This window comes from Bos indicus, chromosome 5 (genome assembly GCF_029378745.1).
Source record: "Bos indicus isolate NIAB-ARS_2022 breed Sahiwal x Tharparkar chromosome 5, NIAB-ARS_B.indTharparkar_mat_pri_1.0, whole genome shotgun sequence".
NCBI lineage: Eukaryota > Metazoa > Chordata > Mammalia > Artiodactyla > Bovidae > Bos > Bos indicus.
The window spans coordinates 120,356,302-120,380,287 of NC_091764.1; the positions used below are offsets into that span (position 1 = coordinate 120,356,302).

At 40.3% G+C, this 23,986-nt stretch overlaps 1 protein-coding gene across 3 annotated transcripts in view; it reads right to left on the bottom strand.

Annotated features, from left to right (window-relative positions):
- The window catches only part of SYCE3 (synaptonemal complex central element protein 3), a 30,594-nt gene that overhangs the window by 5,170 nt on the left and 1,438 nt on the right, over positions 1 to 23,986 (bottom strand). For 2 of the 3 annotated variants that reach the window (XM_070790696.1, XM_070790695.1), the window contains exon 2: positions 14,231 to 14,339. In XM_070790696.1, coding sequence (XP_070646797.1) covers positions 14,231 to 14,339 — 109 coding nt within the window. Of the gene's footprint in view, positions 1 to 14,230; positions 14,340 to 21,804; positions 21,898 to 23,986 lie in introns of those variants that run through there. The other variant, XM_070790694.1, reaches the window with a different exon arrangement.

Genomic DNA, 23,986 nt, shown 5'->3' on the forward strand with positions numbered 1-23,986 from the left:
ACATAGGCTCAGGTCCTCACACAGAAATTTTTTTTAAATGGTCAAGATGTGCACCTAGAAACAGGGTTCAGTAAAGGATGAAGATAAAGTATTCCAAAATCTGTGTAGGAGAGGGGAGGACTAATGAGGGAGGCAGTAAGCAGATTTATTTTGACAGTTCAGGAGGTAGGAACAGAGAACAGGAATGATGAGGCCAGTCAAGCTAGGCAGTAAAGGGATGAAGATAAGCCCACAGGCTAATCCACATCATAGGCAAAATAAAAGAATCAACACTTAAAAATGTAAATGGTGAAGGTCTACCTTCTCAAATCTCAGGTCCCAGATGGCTTTTCAGATGAATTCTACTGAACTTTGAATAGTTAATTCTTATCTGATACAAGTAATTTCAGAAATTAGGAAAAGAGGGAAGACTGGTAGGCTGACTGGATGACTTTTTAAGAAAAGCATTTGATAGATGCATTTCAGTTACACTGTGGAAAACCTGAGAATAGAGATAAGCAAAAACAAAAACATAATTTTCCCTAAGCTGGTTTATTTTAAAAGAAAAGATTATATTAAACAAAATTATAGGTCTGTCTCACATGAAACTAAACACAAAATCCTAAATATAATTTAACCAAATTTAACAATATGTTAAAATAATATGTTATGATCAAGTAGAATTTGTAAAAGAAATTCAAGGATAGTTGAGTATCAGAAAATCAATCAGCTTAATTAAACACAGTAATAAGTAATAAAAGATTACAGTCATGAAATTAAAAGATGAAACTAAATTAAAACCCTTTGGAAGGAAAGTTATGACCAACCTACACAGCATATTAAAAAGCAGAGACTTTTTAATATGCTTTGTTAATAAAGGTCCATCTAGTCAAGGCTATGGTTTTTCCAGTGGTCATGTATGGATGTGAGAGTTGGACTATAAAGAAAGCTGAGTGCAGAAGAATTGATGCTTTTGAACTGTGGTGTTGGAGAAGACTCTTGAGGGTCCCTTGGACTGCAAGGAGATCAAACCAGTCAATCCTAAAGGAGATCAGTCCTGGGTGTTCATTGGAAGGACTGATATTGAAGCCGAAACTCCAATACTTTGGCCACCTGATGCGGAGAGCTGACTCATTTGAAAAGACCCTGATTCTGGGAAAGATTGAGGGCAGGAGGAGAAGGGGACGACAGAGGATGAGGTGGTTGGATGGCATCACCAACTCAATGGACATGAGTTTGAGCAAGCTCCGGGAGTTGGTGATGGACAGGGAAGCCTGGTGTGCTGCAGTCCATGTGGTTGCAAAGAGTCGTACACTACTGAGCGACTGAACTGAACTGAATAAAAGGAGGAAATCATAGCAATATCTCAGTTAATACAAAAAAACAGTTAGCAAAATTTAATACCTATTACCTATCTTTGATTTTAGAAAATAAAAACTCTTAACAAATTAGGAACAGAAGGAGACATTTTGACCTAGTAAAGGTAATATATAAAAAACTTACAGCAAACGTTATACTTAATGGGGAAACTGTGGATAAATTCCTTCGGTAATCAAACAAGGCTGCCTCTAATAATATTGCTGGTATTGAAGATGCTGGTAAATGGAGTTTAAGAGTTTAAAAGAAACAAGAGGTGTAAGATACGAGATAAAACTATCAGTATTTATAAATTATAAAAGTGTATATGAAAGAATGAGGTTCAATTGTCAATCACTTTTAAAAAGACAACAGTTAAAAGGGGAAATATGCCCTATTAGATATCAAGACATCCTATAAAGCCCTATTCAACTTAATCAATTAATTAATTTAGCTGTGCTGTACAGCTTGTGGGATCTTAGTTCCCTGATAAGGGATTAAACCCACAAGGTCAGTGAACATGCAGAGTCTTAACCAATGGACCGCCAGGGAATTCCCTAAAGCATAATTTTTTAAAAAATAGTGTGGTACAGACAATAGACCAATGGAAGAAAATAAATTCAGAGATAGACCTCAGTGTATATGGAATTTAGTGTATGATGAAAGTAATACCAAAAATCAGTGCAAAAGAGAAGTATATGCCCTATAAATTAAAGACAAATATGAAATATAAAATAACATTTAGCAGATTATCTGTGACCTAGGGACTTCTTAAAAATCACAGATCATCAGGTAAAATATTGGTGAATTAGTTTTTTAACAGTATAAATACATTTCTTTATTTGGCTGCACTGCATGGTAGCTGTGGCACTCGGGATCTTTGTTGGGTCACAGGTGCTTTCACTGTGGCACACGGGCTCCAGAGCCTGCAGGCCTCAGCAGTTATGGCACGTGGGTGCTCTGTTTGTGACTCATGGGCTTAGTTGCTCTGTGGCATGTGTGATCTTAATTCCCTGACCAGGGATCAAACCTGCATCCCTGCACTGGAAGGCGGATTCCTAACCACTGGATCACCTGGGAAGTCCTGGTGAATTTGTTTTTATCAAAATATTTTTTTCAACTAAGGACAACACAGACAACTTTTTCATACAAATGGTAGAACTGTACAAGCCTAAAACTGATAATGAGTTAGTGTCTAGACTATACAAGAAACTACTTCAAATCAATAAAAGAAAACTAGTAACAACAACAAAAAACCCTGGAAAATAACAAGTGTTGCTGAGGATGTGGATAAATTAGAAACGTGTACATTGCTGGTGGGAGTGTAAAATGAGGCACCCTTGTGTAAAACAGTTTGAGATTCTTCAGAAAGCTAAACACAGAATTACCATCCCTAGCAACTCTACTCCTAGACAGTATCCCAAACAAAAGAGAATGGGCACTCAAACAAATACTGTGCAGAAGTGTTCACAGGGGCACCATTCACAATAGTTAGACGTGTGTGTGCTCCGTCACTCTGTCGCGTCCCACTCTCTGCCACCCCATGGACTGTAGGCCCCAGGCTCCGTTCAGGCAAGAAAACTGGAGTGGGTCGCCACACCCTCCTCCAGAGGATCTCCCTGACCCAGGGCCTGAGCCCATGTCTCTCATCTCTCCTGCACTGGCACTGCTGCTGCTGCTGAGTCACTTCAGTCGTGTCCGACTCTGTGCGACCCCAGCGATGGCAGCCCACCAGGCTCCCCCGTCCCTGGGATTCTCCAGGCAAGAACACTGGAGTGGGTTGCCATTTCCTTCTCCAATGCATGAAGGTGAAAAGTGAAAGTGAAGTCGCTCAGTCATGTCTGACTCTTAGCGACCCCATGGACTGCAGCCCACCAGGCTCTTCAGTCCATGGGATTTTCCAGGCGAGAGTTCTGGAGTGGGTGGCACTAGCACCACCTAGAAAGCCCAGCAGTTAAACAGTAGGGCACAACCGCAATATACATCAGTGGGTGAATACATGAAATATTATTTAGCCATATAAAGAAATACAGTACTCATATATGCAACAATATGGGTAAATCTTGAAAATAACTATGTTAGGTAAAAAGAGCTAGAAACAAAATGCTACATATTATATGATTCTTTTAAATGAAATATCCAGAAAAGGTAAATCCATAGAGACTGGAAACCGATTGGTGGTTGCCAGGGGTTGTGAATAGAGAGGTATGGGAGTGATTGCTTAACAGGTAAAACTTATCTTTTTTGGGTGATGAAAATGTTGTGGAACTGTTACCGAAACTGCAGTCTGGCTGCTGCTGCCCAAAAGCCAGTAAAGAGGCCAAGTTGGTGGGAAGGAAGTTTGCTTTGTTCTGGATGCCAGCATCCAGGGAGGAGGGAGGGCAGGCATCTGTCCAAAGGCTAACGCCTCCTGACTGACAGTCAGTGGGCAAGAGCTTTTACTGACACAGAGAGCTACCTGCACACAAAAAATACAGTCAGCGCCAACAGTCATCTTGAAATTGGGCATCGGTAATCTGACCAGCATCATCTTGGTTGTTTTAGGCATAGTTAATCTTCAGTTTCAGGGTCCATTTGTCTCCATTTTTTGAGGCAAATTGTTGGAATTGAGGCAGCTTATGTCATGGCTACAGTCTGGCCATGGTGTAGTTAAGTTCTTCCACCTGGTGGGGGTTTCAGTAACTGTAAGGCAGCTCACAGGATACGGCTCAGAATATTATCTATAGCTCATGAAAGTGAAAGTCGCTCAGTCATGTCCGACTCTTTCCGACCCCACTGCCTGTATAGTCCAGGGAATTCTCCAGGCCAGAATACTGGAGTGGGTAACTGTTCCCTTCTCCAGGGGATCTTCCCCTGGAAGGGGAAAGGATCGAACCCAGGTCTCTTGCATTGCAGGCAGATTCTTTACTGCCTGAGCCACCAAGGAAGTCTGTAAGGAGGAACTAAAAGTCCTTGACTGTGCTCAGTGAGTGCATTATTATTATTTGGTCTCCTTTGACTGTTTTCCTTTGTTTCTGCATGTTCTCATCTCTCTGATTATACTTATCCTTTGGCTAACGTTTTTCTATAGACAAAAAGCAGGCTGAGGACATGCAGGGGGCTATAGGGTCCTGTTCTGTTTCAGAACTAGATGGAGCTTGTGGTGGCTCAAAATTATGAATGTATTATATACCACTGAATGTGTGTGTGTGCATGTTCAGTTATGTCTGACTCTTTTCAACCCTGTGGACTGCAGCCCACTAGGCTCCTCTAACCATGGGATTCTCCAGGCAAGAATACTTGGGTGGTTGCCATTTCCTCTTCCAAGGGATCTTCCTGTACACTGTTATTTATTCCACTTAGTAAGAGGTCCTCCAGATTCATCATCCATGTTGTCACAAATAACAGGATTTCCTTCTTTTTAAGGTTGAAGACTATTCCTCTGGGGTGTATGTAAACATGTCACATTTCCTTTACGTATCCATCTGTCAACAGACACCTAGGTAGTTTCCATACTTTGGCTATCTGTGAATAAAGCTGCAATGAACATGGAAATGAAGATATCTCTTTGAGATACTGATTTCATTTCCTTCATTTCCTGGGTATATACCCAGAAGAGGAATTGTTGATCATATGGTTGTTCTATTTTTTTTTTCTATTTTTAATATTTTGAGAAACCTCCACTGTTTTTCATAATGGCCATACCAATTTATATTGGTGTTGTTGTTCAGTCGCTAAGTCAAGTCTGACCCTTTGCAACCCGTGAACTGCAGCACGCCAGGCTTCCCTGTTCTTCACTATCTCCCAGAGTTTGCTCAAACTCATGTTCTTGTTCATGTTCTCAAACTCTTGCTTAAAGTCATGTCAGTGATACCATCCAACCATCTCACATTATACCATTTACACTGGCTCTGTGATTATATTTTGACAGTGCATAGAATATCTCCACCTCTATATAAATCTGGCACTCCCAACTCAGCATTATCCATAACTGAACTCACTCTTCCCCATCTCCTGTTAAACCTACTCTTTTTTCTGTATTCAGAAACTCTTCAGTTTTCTCCTTTGCTCTTCCATTCAGCTAACTCATGCTCATATTTTAGTCTTAGTTGAGAAGCAGTTTACTCTGGGAGGCCTGTCTTGGCTCTTTACATCAAATTAGGTTCCACCTTTGGCTACCTATAGCACCATGTAGATTATTCACCCTTCAGTTCAGTTCGTTTGCTCAGTGGTGTTTGACTCTTGGCGACCCCATGAACTGCAACATGCCAGGCTTCCCTGTCCATCACCAACTCCCGAAGCTTACTCAAACTCATGTCCATCGAGTCGGTGATGCCATCCAACCACCTCATCCTCTGTTGTCCCCTTCTCCTCCTGCCTTCAATCTTTCCCAGCATCAGGGTCTTTTCAAGTGAGTCAGCTCTTCACATCAGGTGGCCAAAGTATTGGAGTTTCAGCTTCAGCATCAATACTTCCAATGAATAGTCAAGACTGATTTCCTTAACGATTGACTGATTTGATCTCCTTGCAGTCCAAGGGACCATCAAGAGTCTTCTCCAACACCACAGTTCAAAAGCATCAATTCTTTGATGCTCAGCTTTCTTTGTGGTCCAACTCTCACATCCATACATTACTACTGGAAAAACCATAGCTTTGGCTAGACAGGCCTTTGTTGGCAAAGTAATGTCTCTGCTTTTTAATATGCTATCTAGGTTAGTCATAGCTTTTCTTCCAAGGAGCAAGCGTCTTTTAATTTCATGGCTGCAGTCACCATCTGCAGTGATTTTGGAGCCCAAGAAAATAAAGTCTGTTCATGTGTACCCCAATGTTCATGGCAGCACTGTTTACAATAGCCAGGACATGGAAGCAACCTAGATGTCCATCGGCAGATGAATGGATAAGAAAGTTGTGGCACATATACACAATGGAATATTACTCAGCCATTAAAAAATGCATTTGAATCAGTTCTAATGAGGTGGATGAAACTGGAGCCTATTATACAGAGTGAAGTAAGTCAGAAAGAAAAACACCAATATAGTATACTAACGCATATATATGGAATTTAGAAAGATGGTAATGATGATCCTATATGTGAGAAAGCAAAAGAGACACAGATGTAAAGAACAGTCTTTTAAACTCTGTGGGAGAAGGTGAGGGTGGGATGATTTAATAGGGTAGTGTTGAAATGTGTATATTATCATATGTGAAGCAGATTGCTGGTCCAGGTTCGATGCATGAGACAGGGTGCTCAGGGCTGGTGCACTGGGATGACCCTGGGGGATGGGATGGGTAGGGAGGTGGGAGGGGGGTTCTGGCTGGGGAATATATGTGCACCTGTGGGTGATTCATGTCGATGTTTGGCAAAAACCACTACAATATTGTAAAGTAATTATCCTCCAATTAAAATAAATTAATTAATTAAAATAAAAAATAAAATGTTTGGGAAAGAAAACAAAAATGAAAATAAAGTCTCTCACTGTTTCCATTGTTTCCCCATCTATTTGCCATGAAGTGATGGGACCAGATGCTATGATCTTCTTTTTTTGAATGTTGAGTCTTAAGCCAGCTTTTTCACTCTCTTCTTTCACTTTCATCAAGAGGCTCTTTAGTTCTTTGTTTTCTGCCATAAGGGTTGTGTCATTTGCATATCTGAGGTTATTGATATTTCTCCCTGCAGTCCTGACTCCAGCTTGTACTTCATCCAGCCTCGCATTTAGCACGCTGTACTCTGCATAGAAGTTAAATAAGCAGGGTGACAAGATACAAACCTGACGTACTCCTTTTCCAATTTGGAACCAGTCTTTAGTTCCACGTCTGGTTCTAACTGTTGCTTCTTGACCTTCATACAGATTTCTCAGGAGGCAGGTGAGGGGATCTGATATTCTTATCTCTTGAAGAATGTTCCACAGTTTGTTGTTATCTACACAGCCAAAGGCTTTGGTGTAATTAATAAAGCAGAAGTAGATGTTTTTCTGGAATTCCCTGGCTTTTTCTATGATCCAACGATGTTAGAAATTTGATCTCTGGTTTCTTTGCCTTTTCTAAATCCTGCTTAAACATTTGGAAGTCCACAGTTCATGTACCGTTGAAGCCTGGCTTGGAGAATTTTGAGCATTACTTTGCTAGTGTGTGAGATGAGTGTAATCGTGTGGTAGTTTGAGCATTCTTTGGCATTGTCCTTCTTTGGGATTGGAATGAAAACGGACCTTTTCCAGTCCTGTGGCCACTGTTAAGTTTTCCAAATTTGCTGGCATATTGAGTGCAGCACTTTCACAGCATCATCTTTCAGGATTTGAAAGAGCTCAACTGGAGTTCCATCACCTCCACTAGCTTTGTTCGTAGTGATGCTTCCTAAGGCCCACTTGACTTCTCATTCCAGGATGTCTGGCTCTAGGTGAGTGATCACACCATCATGGTTATCTGGGTCATGAAGATCTTTTTTGTATAGTTCTGTGTATTCTTGCCACCTCTTCTTAATATCTTCTGCTTCTCTTTGGTTCATACCATTTCTGTCCTTTATTGAGCCCATCTTTACATGAAATGTTCCCTTGGTATCTCTAATTTTCTTGAAGAGATTTCTAGTCTTTCCCATTCTATTGTTTTCCTCTATTTCTTTGCTTTGATTATTTAGGAAAACTTTCTTATCTTTCCTTGGTACTCTTTGGAATTCTGCATTCAGATGGGTATATCTTTCCTTTTCTCCTTTGCCTTTCATTTTAACACTTATCAAAATCTGTTGTAACTACTTCCTCAATTATTTTTCTTCTTTATGTGATCATCAGCTTCTGGAACAGGGACCCCATAACAGTATGGCTGAAGACTGCACTTTGGGGAAAGGGAAGTAATCAGATCTTCTGGGGATTCCTAGATACTGGCTCTGAACTGACACAAATTCCTGGGGACCCAAAGTATTGCCACCAGCATAGTGGTTCAGCAGTCAGCAGACGGAGGCCTGGTTACTCATGGAGCTCTAGCTCACAGTGGGCTCAGTGGGTTTCTGAACCCATATTGTGGTAATTTCCCCAGTTCCAGGATGCATAATTGAAATATACATACTCAACAACTGGGAGAAGCCCCACATTTATTCCCTAATCCACAGAGTGAGGGTTATTTGGCAGGAAAGACCAAGTGGAGGTGACTAGAACTGCCTCTACCTGTGAAAGTAGTAAACTAAAAGCCACACTGCATTCCTGAAGGGACTGCAGAGATTATTACTACAATTAACAACTTGAAAGACACAGGAGGTAGTTCCCACCACAGTTTCATTCCACTTGCCTATCTGGCCTGGACAGAAGACAAATCTTAGAGAGAATGACAGCGGATTTGTGTAAACTCAATCAGGAGGTGACACCAATCGCAGGTGCTGCTACAGATGTGTTTTTGTTGTTTGAACAAATAAACATATCCCCTGGTACCTCGTATGTTATACAACCTAAATGTATACAATATTACATGTCAATTATATCTCAATAAAACTAGAAAAATAAAACCTGAAGGCAAGAAATCTGGAGAAAAACATTGCAAAATCCTCTGAGACATGTTAAAGAATATTTGAATAATTAGAGAGAAATACCACATTTCTACCTGAGAATGAAATGAAGTGAAGTGAAGTGAAAGTTGCTCAGTCATGTCCGACTCTTTGCCACCCCAAGGACTATACAGTCCATGGGATTCTCCAGGCCAGAATACTGGAATGGGTAGACTTTCCCTTCTCCAGGGGATCTTCCTAACCCAGGGATTGAACCCAGGTCTCTTGCACTGTAGGCAGATTCCTTACCAGCTTAGCCACAAGGGAAACCTACCTGAGAATATTTAACGTTAAAAACGTCTTATTCAGGACTTCCCTGGTCATTCAGTGGTTAAGAGGCCTTCTTCCAATGCAGGAGACACAGGTTCAATCTCTGGTCAGGGAATTAAGATTCCACATGCTGCAAGGCAACTAAATTCTTAAGCCGCAACTACTGGAGCCTGTGTGCTCTGGAGCCCATGGGCCACCCAACTAGAGAGCCCTCAGGCCACAGGGAAGAGCCTATGTGTCACAATGAAAGATCCTGCATGCCGCAACCACGACCCGACTCAGCCAAATAAGTATTTTTTTAAAAGATATCATTCTTTCCAAATTAGTGTATACATTTAACACAATTCCAAATAAAATATTAAATGAATCAACTATTCATCTGGAGAATAAACAAGTGAGAAAAGGTAAAAAAAAAAAAAAGAAAGAAAGAATAATGAAGTGGGAACTTACTGATTAATAATAATGAAATTAGTGTGATAAACCAAAAACCTAACATATTATAAAACAAGTTAGCTATCTCTGCCCTACTATATGTAAAAAACTTCATGAGTAATAAAGAAATCACTTCTCAACTAATAGAATAGGATGGGATAGATTTGGGGCAGGGGTGGGAAACCAAGTTAGCCTCTCTCCTCCTACCTGAGAAGTTTTACATTCTCAGGGCTCACTCTCACAAGGCATACAGCTAAACTTGTATTGGGAAATTTATCCTAGGTCATGATTTGACTTAAAGAGAACAGAAAGAGAAACTTTAAGCCTTGAAGTCAAGAGGATTTGGCTTATTAATATTGTTTAAAATATGCATATATATTTATATAAATAGGCACATTTACATTTATTTGCTGGTTGGTACTTTTGATAGTTGATGATTGCTTCTTTGGTGATTTTATTTGGCCTGTGTGGTCACTGGAAAAATTGAGCAAGAGCCTTCCCAGGGGCAACAGAGGCTAAAGATTTATGTGTTGGGCTTCATTTTAAATTTAACCAAAAGGGTAAGGTTGTGAGATTCATCCTGGTCTAAAATCATGTTACTTCTTTAAACAATATTTGTCTTAACGTGTCCTAGGGACACTATGACAAAATAGTTCTGTTGCTTATGCTTCAGGTAGAAAAATATTTTAGTGTTCTCAACTATTAGATTTGAATCCATGGGGCCAAGGACAAATTATTTACTTTAAGAAACTACAAAAGATAAACTTTACAAAACATTTTAATACTATTTAATCTGTGGTTGCTTATATGTTGATAAAAACATAATTTTATCAGCTGATAAATTGCTAAAGCAAGTTTTTATAAGATTTGATTGCCTCCCAAATTAGACAACTATGCAGAATATTTATATAAAAACAGGCTTATAAAAAGAGGAAAATATGTGCAACTAAAATGAAGGAAAGAATAACCTAAAGGGAAAATAATGGACGTTATAGCAGTTCAAAGAATGCAATGTGGAAAAGCACCAAAGGGAGGGGATGTGGAATCATGCGCAGCAGAACCCTCATCCATGCCAAGCAGATGTGGGCTACATTTGTCTCATTTCTGTGAGGAAGAAAGTGCAAAAGCCTTCCAAGATGTGCAGCTGCTTGAATTCAATAGCTGAATGTATCAAACAAATTCAGTTTTACACAGAAAATTTCAAAGACAAATTTTAAAAATCATCAAAGCTAAGTTTTTTTGTGACTTGTTTCAATATAAATACCTGTCAACCTCATCTCTACAGTGAGAGAGCATTTTTTTAAATACAACACTATTACCTTAGTAATATCAACTTAATTATTATTACTTAATAACTTAAGCCAAAGCCTTTGACTGTGTGGATAAGAACAAACTGCGTAAAATTCTTAAAGAGCTGGGAATACCAGACCACCTTACCTGCCTCCTGAGAAATCTGTATCCAGGTCAAGAAGCAAAGTTAGAACTGAACATGGAACAACAGACTGGTTCCAAATTGGGAAAGGAGTACGTCAAGGCTGTGTATGGTCACTCTGCTTATTTAACTTCTATGTAGAGTACAACATGAGAAATGCTGGACTGGATGAAGCACAAGCTGGAGTCAAGACTGCAGGGAGAAATATCAGTAACCTCAGATATGCAGATGACACCACCCTTATGGCAGAAAGAGGAACTAAAGAGCCTCTTGATGAAGGTGAAAGAGGAAAGTGAAAAAGCTGGCTTAAAACTCAACAGTCAAAAAACGAAGATCATAGCATCTGGTCCCATCACTTCATGGCAAATAGATGGGGAAACAGTGGAAAGAGTGGGCTCCAAAATCGCTGCAGATGGTGACTGCAGCCATGAAATTAAAAGATGCTTGCTCCTTGGAAGAAAAGCTATGATCAACCTAGACAGCATATTAAAAAGCAGAGACATTATTTTGCCAACAAAGGCCCGTCTAGTCAAAGCTATGGTTTCTCCAGCAGTCACATATGGATGTGAGAGTTGGGCCAGAAAGAAAGCTGAGTGTTGAAAAATTGATGCTTTTGAATTGTGGTGTTGGAGAAGACTCTTGAGAGTCCCTTCAACTGCAAGGAGATCCAACCAGTCCATCCTAAAGGAAATCAGTCCTGTGTGTTCATTGGAAGGACTGATGCTAAAGCTGAAACTCCAATACTTTGGCCACCTGATGTGAAGAACTGACTCATTGGAAAAGACCCTGATGCTGAGAAAGATTGAAGGCAGGAGAAGAAGGGGACGACAGAGGATGAGATGGTTGGATGGCATCACCAACTCGATGGACATGAGTTTGAGCAAGCTTCGGGAGTTGGTGATGGACAGGGAAGCCTGGCGTGCTGCAGTCCATTGGGGTGACAAAGCCGGACGTGACTGAGGGACTGAACTGAACTGAATAACTTACTTACCTATCACCTTAATTATTGTTGGAATATTTGCCAAAAAGAGAGATTCCAGTGAATCTAAATAAAAATGCAGTACAAGCCTAGTTCCTTTGGCATACCACATAGTTTAGAATTAAATGTTAAAAATAACAAAACACTAAAACCACAAAGTAGAGGAAAATATGTGACTGTTTTCACTGATCTTGAATTAGGGAAAGATTTTCTAAGCATTGAAGCAATGGGAATAAATCAGAAAGGAAAATATCAATACATTTTTACTACATAAGACTTCTGCTCGCTGAAGCTTCATATACAAAATTAAAGGAAAATGAAAAACTGGGAAAAATATTTCCTTCAATTTTGAACAAGCACCTAAGAGTCTTAATACAGAAAGAGCTCTTACAAATCAATAAGACATTCTCTCACAGAAATCAGCCATGTTCTTCTTGTTCTCAGTGCCAAGCTTGTGTTAAGGCCAGCTCCTTTTCAGCCTTTAGTTCTGGAAAACCTGCCTAATTGGCCTTCCTGCTCCAGGCTTTCCTTTCTGAACCATCCCTCACACTGTTACCAGAGCTATCTTTCTGCAAGGCAACTGACTTCCTTGAAATTCCAAATGGCTCCCTATCACTTACATAAGAAAAGTAGACCTCTTTAACTTGGCATTGCATTAAAGACGTTTCTTCTCACCTTTCAGCCTCTTCTTTTATGGCCTGCCACCTTGTGAATGTCACGCCCTACTCTGACTTCTTGACTATGCCAGTCTTTCCCTCACAGGCACACAGCCTTGACTATTTCTTTTCCTGGACAGCCCCTCTTCTCTGCTCACAGGACCGACCTCATCTGTCCAATCCCCACTCCTTCTCTAACGCTCTGCTTTATTCAAAGCCTCACTTGCCTTCCCAAGAAGTCTGCCTCTCCTCTCCTCCTTCCCCAGTACTTGGTGTACATCATTATTAGCATTTGCCGGATTATAGCTTTACCGTCGGAGAAGGCAATGGCACCCTCCTCCAGTACTCTTGCCTGGAAAATCCCATGGACGGAGGAGCCTGGTAGGCTGCAGTCCATGGGGTCGCTAAGAGTCGGACAGGACTGAGCGACTTCACTTTCACTTTTCACTTTCATGCATTGGAGAAGGAAATGGCAACCCACTCCAGTGTTCTTGCCTGGAGAATTCCAGGGATGGGGGAGCCTGGTGGGCTGCCGTCTATGGGGTCGCACAGAGTCGGACACGACTGAAGCGACAGCAGCAGCAACAGCTTTACCATAAAGTTAAGATGTGCTTTAAATTTATATGCTTAAATATAACTAGTCATCTTGATGTCTGTTACTGGTCCCTACTCACTTCTCAAGAAGGAGCATCTTTATTCAACTTTGTATTTTTAAAAAAGCACGTATATGTGCTCAGTAAATGGTATTAAATAAGACAATATTTAATTAGATTGAAGCAATCAAACAACTTATAGTGGGAAATGAATTCTAGAACTTTTTATAAAGGTATATATAAAACTTTCAAGTATGTGGGCACAAAATTGAGAACATTTTTAAGTAGAAATTTTCTGAAGACTTGTAATAAGTGGAGATGACTTAAAAACTAATAATGTCTTTAAAAATAGTTTGTTTTCATTTAAGTAGAGTATTTGGGCACTCTAAAATTTGTTTCACATTGTGATTTTCTCTAGTAAAACAGGATCACACAATTTTAAGAATTACATATATTCCGAACTGGTAAAGAACAAATTAAATAAATTATAATTGTATCACTACCACTGCTAGTTACTGCTTACTGGAAACATGTTAAATAAAATAACAGACTAACATTCTTTTCCAAAAAATGGAGAAATTAGTTCAATTCTATTGCTGCTTCTGGAGAAGGAAATGGCAATCCACTCCAGTATTCTTGCCCAGGAAATCCCATGGACAGAGGAGCCTGGCGGGCTACAGTCCATGGTGTCACAAAGAGTTGGACATGACTGTGCGACTAACAATTTACTAGTTCTTCATGGTACTGTGTGCCCAGTTACAAAAGAAGTTATTATTTCTGCCCTCAAGAAGATAATAGTCCATTTGCTGGAATAAGATGCAAACACACAAAAATAATCAGAAAACAATTCAAGGCAATATCAGTGGTTAGCATAAAATCTTGTGGTATAGTAGCTACATGGTGAAGAAGTTGAAAAGTAGTCAGGGAAGACCTGATTGAGAAGGTACTTGATTTGAGCTTGGAAGTATAAGGAGGATTTGAGCTCTTGGAAAGGAGGAAGTTACCCTGCCTGGGAAAACATCCTACCTGAGATTTTTTCCATCTCTTCCAACAGCTTTTCCAAGTCTTTATTCAGGTCTGACAGCATTTTCAGCATGTTGTCATAGTTTCTTTCCCCAGGGTCAGGATCAGCCATCTAGGAAGTGCACAGAAAGAAGATGCAGTGAGACAGGTTCATGTTTCAATTCTGGCTCCACTACTCACAGCTGGGTACCCAAGCCAGAAAACTTACGTTGTCTTTAACTCCTCTTATCTTCCTGACCTAAAGAGTTAGTAGTATCTGACTCTTTGCAACCCCATGGACTGTAGCCCACCAGGCTCCTCTGTCCATAGAATTCTCCAGGCAAGAATGCTGGAGTGGGTAGCTATTTCCTTCTCCAGGGGATCTTCCTGCCCAGGGATTGAACCCTAGTCTCCTCCTTTGCAGGTGGATTTTTTACTCTCTGAGCCACAAGCAAAGCCCCTTTCTGACCTAAGGGGGTCACTAAAACTCACCAATTTCATTTTTTCATGGAATAAACATTAAATTATCTATGGGTCAGGAAAGATTGTGCTTTCTGAACTGAACTGAACTCTGCTCTTGTGGAGATCATAGCCTGATCCAACTCTTTGAAGTCTCTTCTATCAGTGCCTAACTTCCATTCTCCAAGGCTGCTGCTTTATTTATTTATTTTTTTTAAGGCTGCTGCTTTAATAGAGGTCCACTTCATTATCCACTATTGATTACAGCTTTACTGGGTGTCTACTAAGTGCTAGACATCTGCTATGGTTATGGGGACACTGTAGTGTATCTGAGGATTCAAACAGACTGGATGCTGTCATGGAGTTTCCATTCTAGAGGCAGAGACTGAAAATAGCCAAGTTAACAGATTCATAAAGATACCTTGAGTTTGTGGCCACTGCTACAAAGAAAATAAAAAGGATGGTGTAATAAAGAAGACTTTTCAGAGGAGTGATACTTTGGCCTGTGAAGTCAGAGAAGTCCTTTCTAATGTAGTGACATTTGAGCTGCCACTTGAAAGATAAAAAGGAGTTGTCTTCTGAAGATCGAGGGGAGAAGTTCTAGACAGAGGGAATGGCTCAAGAAAAGGCAAGAGCCGCCCTAGTGTTTTTTAAGGGATAGAGAATGGGGCTGTGGAGACGAGTGATAGGACACGAAGTCAACTAAATAGTCAAGAACTTTGCTTTTATTTTGAGAGTGAGGAAAAGCCACTGGAGATTGAGGGAGCAGGGGATTATGTTTTAAGCTAACAGCACACTTCAGCTGCTGTCTGGAAAATGGACTGCTGCAGGAGGTCGAGAGGAGGAAAGCGTGGGAAGATCTATTAGTCAAGAGAGCACTAAAGTGGTCTAAAGATGACAGCACTCGGATTTCAGTGATACTATCAATATTGAGAAGTGAAGTGTTCTGGTTAATTTGTGGAAGATGAGCCAACAGAATTGGGTAGAGGACTTATGTCAAGGTTTGCAGGGGCAAGTGGTGGGAAGAGAGAAATTAAAATGACCCCTAATTTTGATGAGAACAACTTGGTAGGTGGTGGTGTTGTTAATGGAAATGGGGAAGACCAGGAGAGGAGCAGATTAGAAGGTAGACCAGGTGCTCTATTTTTTTTAGGGGAGCTGCATGCGGGATCTTAGTGCCTCAATCAGGAAATGAACCCAGGCCCCTTGTAGGGGGAGTATGGAGTCTTAATTGTTGGCCCATCAGGGAATTTCCAGGTGCTCTATTTTGAACATGTTACTACTATGGGATGGCTATTGGTGGTGGTTTAGTTGCTAAGTCGTGTCCGACTCTTGCCAGCCCGTGGACTGTAGCCCGCCAGGCTCCTCTGTCCATGGGATTTTCCAAGCAAGAATACTGGAGTGGATTGCCATTTCCTTCTCCAGGGGATCTTCCCAACCCAGGAAATTGAACCCGGGTCTCTTCCATTGCAGGCGGATTCTTTACCGACTGAGCTATGAGGGAAGCCAGGCCTCCAATTGGAGATACAAATAGGCAGTTGAATACAACAGCCTGGAGTTCAGGAGATAGGCTGGAGCTGAAAATATAAAGCTTGGACCTAATGGTACAGGCTCTCTTCATTTTTCATTTGGACTGTTGTCCTCTAATTGTAACTGGTCTCCCTGCTTGCAGCTTCCTCACGTCCAATCTATTTTCCAGTTCACCCCCAGGGTGACCTTTCTTAACATGCAAAACGAACCATGTCATATTGCTTGAAACTCTTCAATAGCTCCTATTTCTTTCAGGATAAAATATAACCTCTTTACTACAGATATAAGATCCTTCATAATCTAACTCCTCACTGCCACTATTCTCATCTGGTTCCAAGATATGACCAAATAACTGAAAGCCTTAAGAGACCCAACATTTAATGAGATATTATTTAAAATTTACAAGAGTTGTGTATTTACAAGAGATGTAATGAAAAACTATCCATGAAACTAACACAAAACTCTGGAAAGTTAAAAAACTCTACAGTTTTCTTACGAAACAGCTAAGTAAGTACAAAATGGAGTGAAATAATTCTATCATGTGGGTGGTTACAAAAACCTACACAAAAGCAAAGAAATAGGTAATGACATAATTCCTATCTAAGTTGTGTGGACTGCCTGCTCAATTCATTAAGTTATAAAGTTTCACTAACATTATTTTATCTATACATTCAACAGTTATTTATTGAGCATTATTTTAGATTCTGAAGATAAAGCACTGAGCAAAACTTTAAAATCCTTGGTCTCATGGAATTTATATTCTAGTGAGGAGAAGAAACAAATAAGATTAATAAGTGAAATAAATAAGAGGAGGGATAAGTGCTAAAGAAAAAAGTCAACCAGAAACGGAAGGTGGGAGAAAATATGTATACAGCAGTGACTGTTCTTTAGATAAGTGTGCAGGGAAAGGCTTTCCTGAAGTGATTTTGACTAGAGACCTGGAGGAAGTGAGAGGACGATGAGTCATACAGATATGTTGGGAAAGTGCATCCCAGGCAGAACAAATAGTAAAAGCAGAGGCTCTGAGCTGGGAGCCGACTGGATGAGTGGGAGGAAGAGCAACCAGGGTGGTATAGTTGGAACAGACAGAGTGAAAGGAATAGTAAGTAGAAAAGGTCAAAAAGCGGTGGGGCAAAACTGAGGTGGGCCTCACAGGCCAAGACTTTGACTTCTTCTTTGAGTGAGATGGGAGCCTGGAGGTTGATAATCTGATTTAGACGTTAATAAATCACTAAATTGAGAACAGTTTATATGCACATGGGTGGAGGCAGGGAGACCAGTTAAGAGGAGGTCATTGGAATAATGGAGGTGAGAGATGGTTGTCTGAGGAGGCCTTACAAATAGCTGAGAAACAGAAAAGAGAAGTTAAAGGCAAAGGAGAAATGGAAAGATATACTCATTTGAATGCAGAGTTCCAAAGAATAGCAAGGAGAGATAAGAAAGCCTTCCTCAGTGATCAATGCAAAGAAATAGAGGAAAACAATAGAATGGGAAAGACTAGAAATCTCTTCAAGAAAATTAGAGACACCAAGGGACTGTTTCATGCAAAGATGGACACAATAAAGGACAGAAATAGTATGGACCGAACAGAAGCAGAAGATATTAAGAAGAGGTGGCAAGAATACACAGAACTGTACAAAAAAGATCTTCATGATCCTGATAACCATGATGGTGTGATCACTCATCTAGAGCCAGACATCCTGGAATGAGAAGTCAAGTGGGCCTTAGGAAGCATCACTACGAACAAAGCTAGTGGAGGTGATGGAATTCCAGTTGAGCTCTTTCAAATCCTAAATGATGATGCTGTGAAAGTGCTGCACTCAATATGCCAGCAAATTTGGAAAACTCAACAGTGGCCATAGGACTGGAAAAGGTCCGTTTTCATTCCAATCCCAAAAAAGGACAATGCCAAAGAATGTTCAAACTACCACACAATTACACTCATCTCACACGCTAGCAAAGTAATGCTCAAAATTCTCCAAGCCAGGCTTCAACAGTACATGAACTGTGAACTTCCTGATGTTCAAGCTAGTTTTAGAAAAGGCAGAAGAACCAGAGATCAAATTGCCAACATCTGCTGGATCATAGAAAAAAGCAAGAGAATTCCAGAAAAACATCTACTTCTGCTTTATTAATTACATCAAAGCCTTTGACTGTGTAGATCACAACAAACTATGGCAAATTAGAAGGGAATACCAGACCACTTTACCTGCCTCCTGAGAAATCTGTATGCAGGTCAAGAAGCAACAGTTAGAACTGGATATGGGAACAACAGACTGGTTCTAAATTGGAAAATGAGTACGATGTTGTCACCCTGGTTATTTAACTTCTATGCAGAGTACATCATGCGAAATGCCAGGCTGGATGAAGCACAAGCTGGAATCAAGACTGCTGGGAGAAATATCAAGAAGCTCAGATACGCAGATGACACCACCCTTATGGCATAAAGCAAAGAAGAAATAAAGAGCCTTTTGATGAAAGTGAAAGAGGAAAGTGAAATAGCTGGCTTAAAACTCAACATTCAGAAAACTAAGATTATGGCATCCAGTCCCATCACTTCATGGGGAAACAATGGAAACAGTGAGAGACTTTATTTTCTTGGGTTCCAAAATCACTGCAGATGGTGACTGCAGCCACGAAATTAAAAGACGCTTGTTCCTTGGAAGAAAAGCTATGACCAACCTAGACAGCATATTAAAAAGCAGAGACATTTCTTTGCCAACAAAGGCCTGTCTAGTCAAGGCTATGGTTTTTCCAGTAGTCATGTATGGATGTGAGAGTTGAACTATAAAGAAGGCTAAGTGCCGAAGAACTGATGCTTTCAAACTATGGTGCTGGTGTTGGAGAAAACTCTTGAGAGTCCCTTGAATTGCAAGGAGATCAAACCAGTCAATCCTAAAGGAAATCAGTCCTGACTATTCATTAGAAGGACTGATGCTGAAACTGAAACTCCAATACTTTGGTCACCTCATGCGAAGAACTGACTCATTGGAAAAGACCCTGATTCTGGGAAAGACTTGAAGGCAGGAGAAGGGGATGACAGAGGATGAGATGGTTGGATGGCATCACTGACTCGATGGAAGTGAGTTTGAGCAGCCTCTGGGAGTTGGTGATGGACAAGGAAGCCTGGCACGCTGCAGTCCATGGGGTCACAAAGAGTTGGACACGACTTAGCAACTGAACTGAACTGAACTGAGATAATAATAGCTCAGATCAGCATAGGACTATGGAAATAGCATGAAGGAGGACCGGGGGAGGGCAGACAAGATTTGCTGATGAGTCAATGTGGAGTTAGGTACAATCCTAAGGCATTTGATTGGGCAACCAGAAATGGTGATACCATTAACTGAGGTAGGGGAAGACTGGAAGAAGCTAGTTTGCATGGAAAAGAAATAATCCAGTTTTGAACATATTAAGATGCTCATGAGGCATCCAAGTGGGAATACTGAGTAGGCAGCTGAATAAATGAATTCAAGGGAGAGATAGAAATGTGGGAGTCATAAGCATATAGATGATATTTAAAGACATAAGAATGGGTGAGATCAAGGGAGAAAACACAGATGGAGAAGTGGCTCAACATCAAGACTGGGGAGATGCAAAGGAACCAGCCTAAAAGGCTGACGAAGAGGGGCCACAGAGGTAGGAGAAACAGGAGAGTAATGATCTGGAAGCCAAGTGCAGACTATTAGAGAGTTACTGAACCCCAGCCAATGTCGTCTGATCATAATGAAATCTCAACAAGCTGAAAAGGCAACTCTAAAAAGTACAAGACAATGGGAACTACACTCAATATTTTGTAATAACCTATAAGGAAAACAATCTGCAAATGGATATAAATATATGTACATAAAATTGAATCACTATGCTGTACACCTGAAACTAACATGATATTGTAAATCAATTATACTTTAATTTAAAAATAAATAAAAGTTAAAAATAAATAAAAGTATAAGATAATGAAACCCTAAAAATCATATGGGTGAATAATTATAATTCTGGGAAGAAAGGAAATTAAAATAAGAAATATTAAAAGCATAAAACTACAGGTTTGCCTCCTTGTCCAAAAGTAGAGTGCTTGTACAAAACCTTTCATAAACCAAAATGGCATAAGGCAAAGAATCAATTACCTCAAGACATATGTTGCTAACAAATACACAAAATAAATCAAGATAAAGCATAGATGCTCACAGAGCTCAAAGCTGTGACACCTTGGTGCTGAGAAGCAGAGTGTAATTCCTGGGGAATGAGCTTGGTGTTACCACTCTCACTGTTTGGGGTGCACACTGTCTCTATATGACTTGTTGCAAAACAAAATCCTGGATGCTACTTCTATTTTTCACCTTTTTTTTTCCCCATAAAAGAGAAAATCCTCTTCAGATTTCTCTTTGTTAGTGAAACAGGTACTGCTGTAGGTTTTTTATAAAAGTGAAGTGGTATAAAGTGAACCTTGCAAAGCAAGGGATACCTGTACTATGATTCTTTGATATTATATGCATTTGAATGTTTATGAGAATTTGGTCAGCTTTGTCATTGGAGTTTAAAATGTGAAACTGACTATGGCTTTAATTTTAAGTAAAAATCTTGGTAAGTTTATAGGAGTTTTAGGACATTTAAGGGAACTTGAGATTTACCATATTTATGAGTTTTATTTATGATTTTTATAAGAATATATAAGAAGGTAGGAAAATTTATTATTAAGACAATTGAGGTATTTAAAGAAATAGGATACATTAAGTTTATAATTTAAGTTTCAAATGGAACAAAAACATTAACTTATTATTAAAAATATGCTAGAGCTAGAATAAGATTAAAAATTTAGAATAAGATAGTCTTATTTAGAATAAGCAATCTAATAAATAATCTCATTTAGAATAAAATTTATAAACTAAGCTTAAATACTCAAGGAAGACTAGAATTTTAGATTAGTAACTTTAAAAAATAAATATTAATTTAAAAAATCAAAGTAAGCATTCACTTTACTGACAAAAGTCCATATAGTCAAAAGTATGGTTTTTCCAGTAGTCATGTACAGATGCGAGAGTTGGATCATAGAGAAGGCTGAGCACTGAAAAATGGATGCTTTTGAACTGTGGTGCTGGAGAAGACTCTTGAGAGTTCCTTGGACTGTAAGGAGATCAAACTAGTCAATTCTAAAGGAAATCAACCCGACTATTCATTGCAAGGACTGTTGAAGGTGAAGCTCCAATACTTTGGCCACCTGATACAAAGAGCTGACTCATTAGAAAGACCCTAGTGATGGGAAAGATTGAAGCCAGAAGAGAAGGGAGCGACAGACGATGAGATGGTTAGCATCACTGACTCAATGGACATGAATTTGAGCAAATTCCAGGAGACAGTGGAGGATAGAAGAACGTGGTGAACTACAGTCCATGAGGGTGCAGAGAGTCAGACACGACTTAGCAACTGAATGACAACAACAAGCATTCAAACATTTCAAATATTCAAACAACAACATTCAAATTTTCTGTTTAAATAATGTCTTTGAAGTCACAAAAGCTCACACTTATCAGTATTGAGCCACATCCTCATATATATATCCTAGGCTTCAGTCATATTAAATACATAATTTTGCAAATGTGGGTACCTACCATATGTCAAGCTGGTGGCTCAGAGGTTAAAGCGTTTGTTTGCCTGGAATGTGGGAGACCCGAGTTCGATCCCTGGGTCGGGAAGATCCCCTGGAGAAGGAAAATGGCAACCCACTCCAGTACTCTTGCCTGGAGAATCCCATGGAGGGAGGAGCCTGATAGGCTACAGTCCATGGGGTTGCAAAGAGTCGGACACGACTGAACAACTTCACTTTCACCATATGTCAAGCAGCACCACAAAAAGTAAGGATTAAAAAAATAAGTACACCATCTTGTCATCAAGGAAGTCAGTTTGGTAAAAAGAAACTTGTAAAGCAAGAGTCTATGAATTGCAATAGTCACTCAGCCAAATGCCCTTGCTCAGTTTCTCACCAAAGCCTTCTCCTATAAAAAGGCCATTATAGCCACGCCATTGAGAAAGCTGAACTCATCATGCTCTCTCTTGCCTTCATGCTTTTATCATTCTACTGTTTGAAATGTTAGATGGAAACTTAGTCTTGTCTGGGAGATAGAGCTCCATAGCACTACATTTTCTCCCAGTTGCCTCAGACAATGCAGTGGGTAGTTTGGAGAATGACTATCAGGATGACTGGTGCAATGGAGGCGAAGGGATGGGATGGAGAAGCTATTGAGTTCAATTTGGGGCAGCTTGAGTGTGTGGTGCTTATCAGGGATCCAAGCAGAGCTATTCAACAAACACCTGAAAAGTAGGATTAGAATCCTAGGAAGAGGTTAAGCTGAAAATAAAAGAATTGATAGTGGTTAAATCATGGGAAAAGATGAAATCATTCACAGTGAATATATAAAGGGAAAAGAGAAAATGGATTAGGAAGAAGCCCTTAAAAACATCAGCACTGGGACTTTCCTGATGGTCCAGTGGCTAAGATGCCACACTCCCAACACAGAGGGCACGGGTTCAATCCCTGGTCAAGAAACTAGATCCCACATGCTGCAACTATGACCTAGTGCAGACAAATAAAACAAACAAAAAATCAGCACTTAAGAAGGAAAGAAGGATATAAAAGGCTCTGATAAGCAGTCAGAAGTGTAGTGAACTGGGGAGTGTGTACTTGAAGCCAACAGAAGAGAGGAGGAAAGGAGGAAAATTAATTCATGTAGTCAAAAAAAATTCATATTTATTGAATATCAGACATTGTTTTAGGTGCTTAGGGATATTTCACCAAACAAAACAGATAATAACTTGCCCTTGTGGAGTTTTCACTCCAGTCAAGAGAGACAGACAACTGGACTTCCCTAGTGGTCCAGTGGTTAAGAGCTTGCCTGCCAATGTAGGGGACACGGGTTCGATTCATGGTCATGGAAGATTCCACGTGCCAAGGGGCAAGTAAGCCTATGTGCCATAGCTACTGAGCCTGCACTCTATACAGTCTGAGAGCCTCAACTACTGAGCCCTCACACCACAACTGCTGAAGCCCACATGCTCTAGATCCCAAGTGCTACAACTAGTGAAGCCTGAGAGCCCTAGAACCTATGCTCTACAACAAGAGAAGCCAATGCAATGAGAAGCCCACACACCAAAACTAGAGAGTAGCCTCCACTAGGCTGAAGACTAAGGAGAAAGGGTCATTGATGGTGCAGGGACTGGTCTCAGACAGGAAAAGTGTCACCTTAACCTATGAAGGTAAGGGAAGATAAAGAGATAAGGGTGCAGTATAGTAGGTAAGTGTCCAGGTAGTCCATGTTCAAAGTTGAAGTCTCTAGCTTGCCTATGGATGGCAATAAAAAAGTCCTCCCCCTCCAAGAATAGACTATCTTGGTTTGAGGAGAAGGATAAAGGTTTGGCAGAACTCTGTGCCTCACTAGAGGCACACAGACATGCAGCAGAGAAGCAGTGGTAGTATGACTGAGGTCACATGGCTGCATAGTATCCTCAGGATGAAGTGTAACTGGCCTGGGAGTTGAAACGTGGGGGTGGTGGAGGCACAAGTAAGCAGTGTGTAAGATGGAGGTGGATACAAAGCAGAGGCTTCAAGGGACATGGAGTTGAGGGGCAGGTAGACTGGGGGCTAGAGCATGAGGCCGCTAGAAGGATGGAGCCTGTGGGAAGAGTAACCTTGGATCTCAGAGGAGGGAAAAGTCTGGAAAGTAGATCCAGGAAAAGAGCTGAAGTGGAAGAAGAAGACCATGGGATTAAGGTCCATTCATTCCTTTCTGGGAGGTT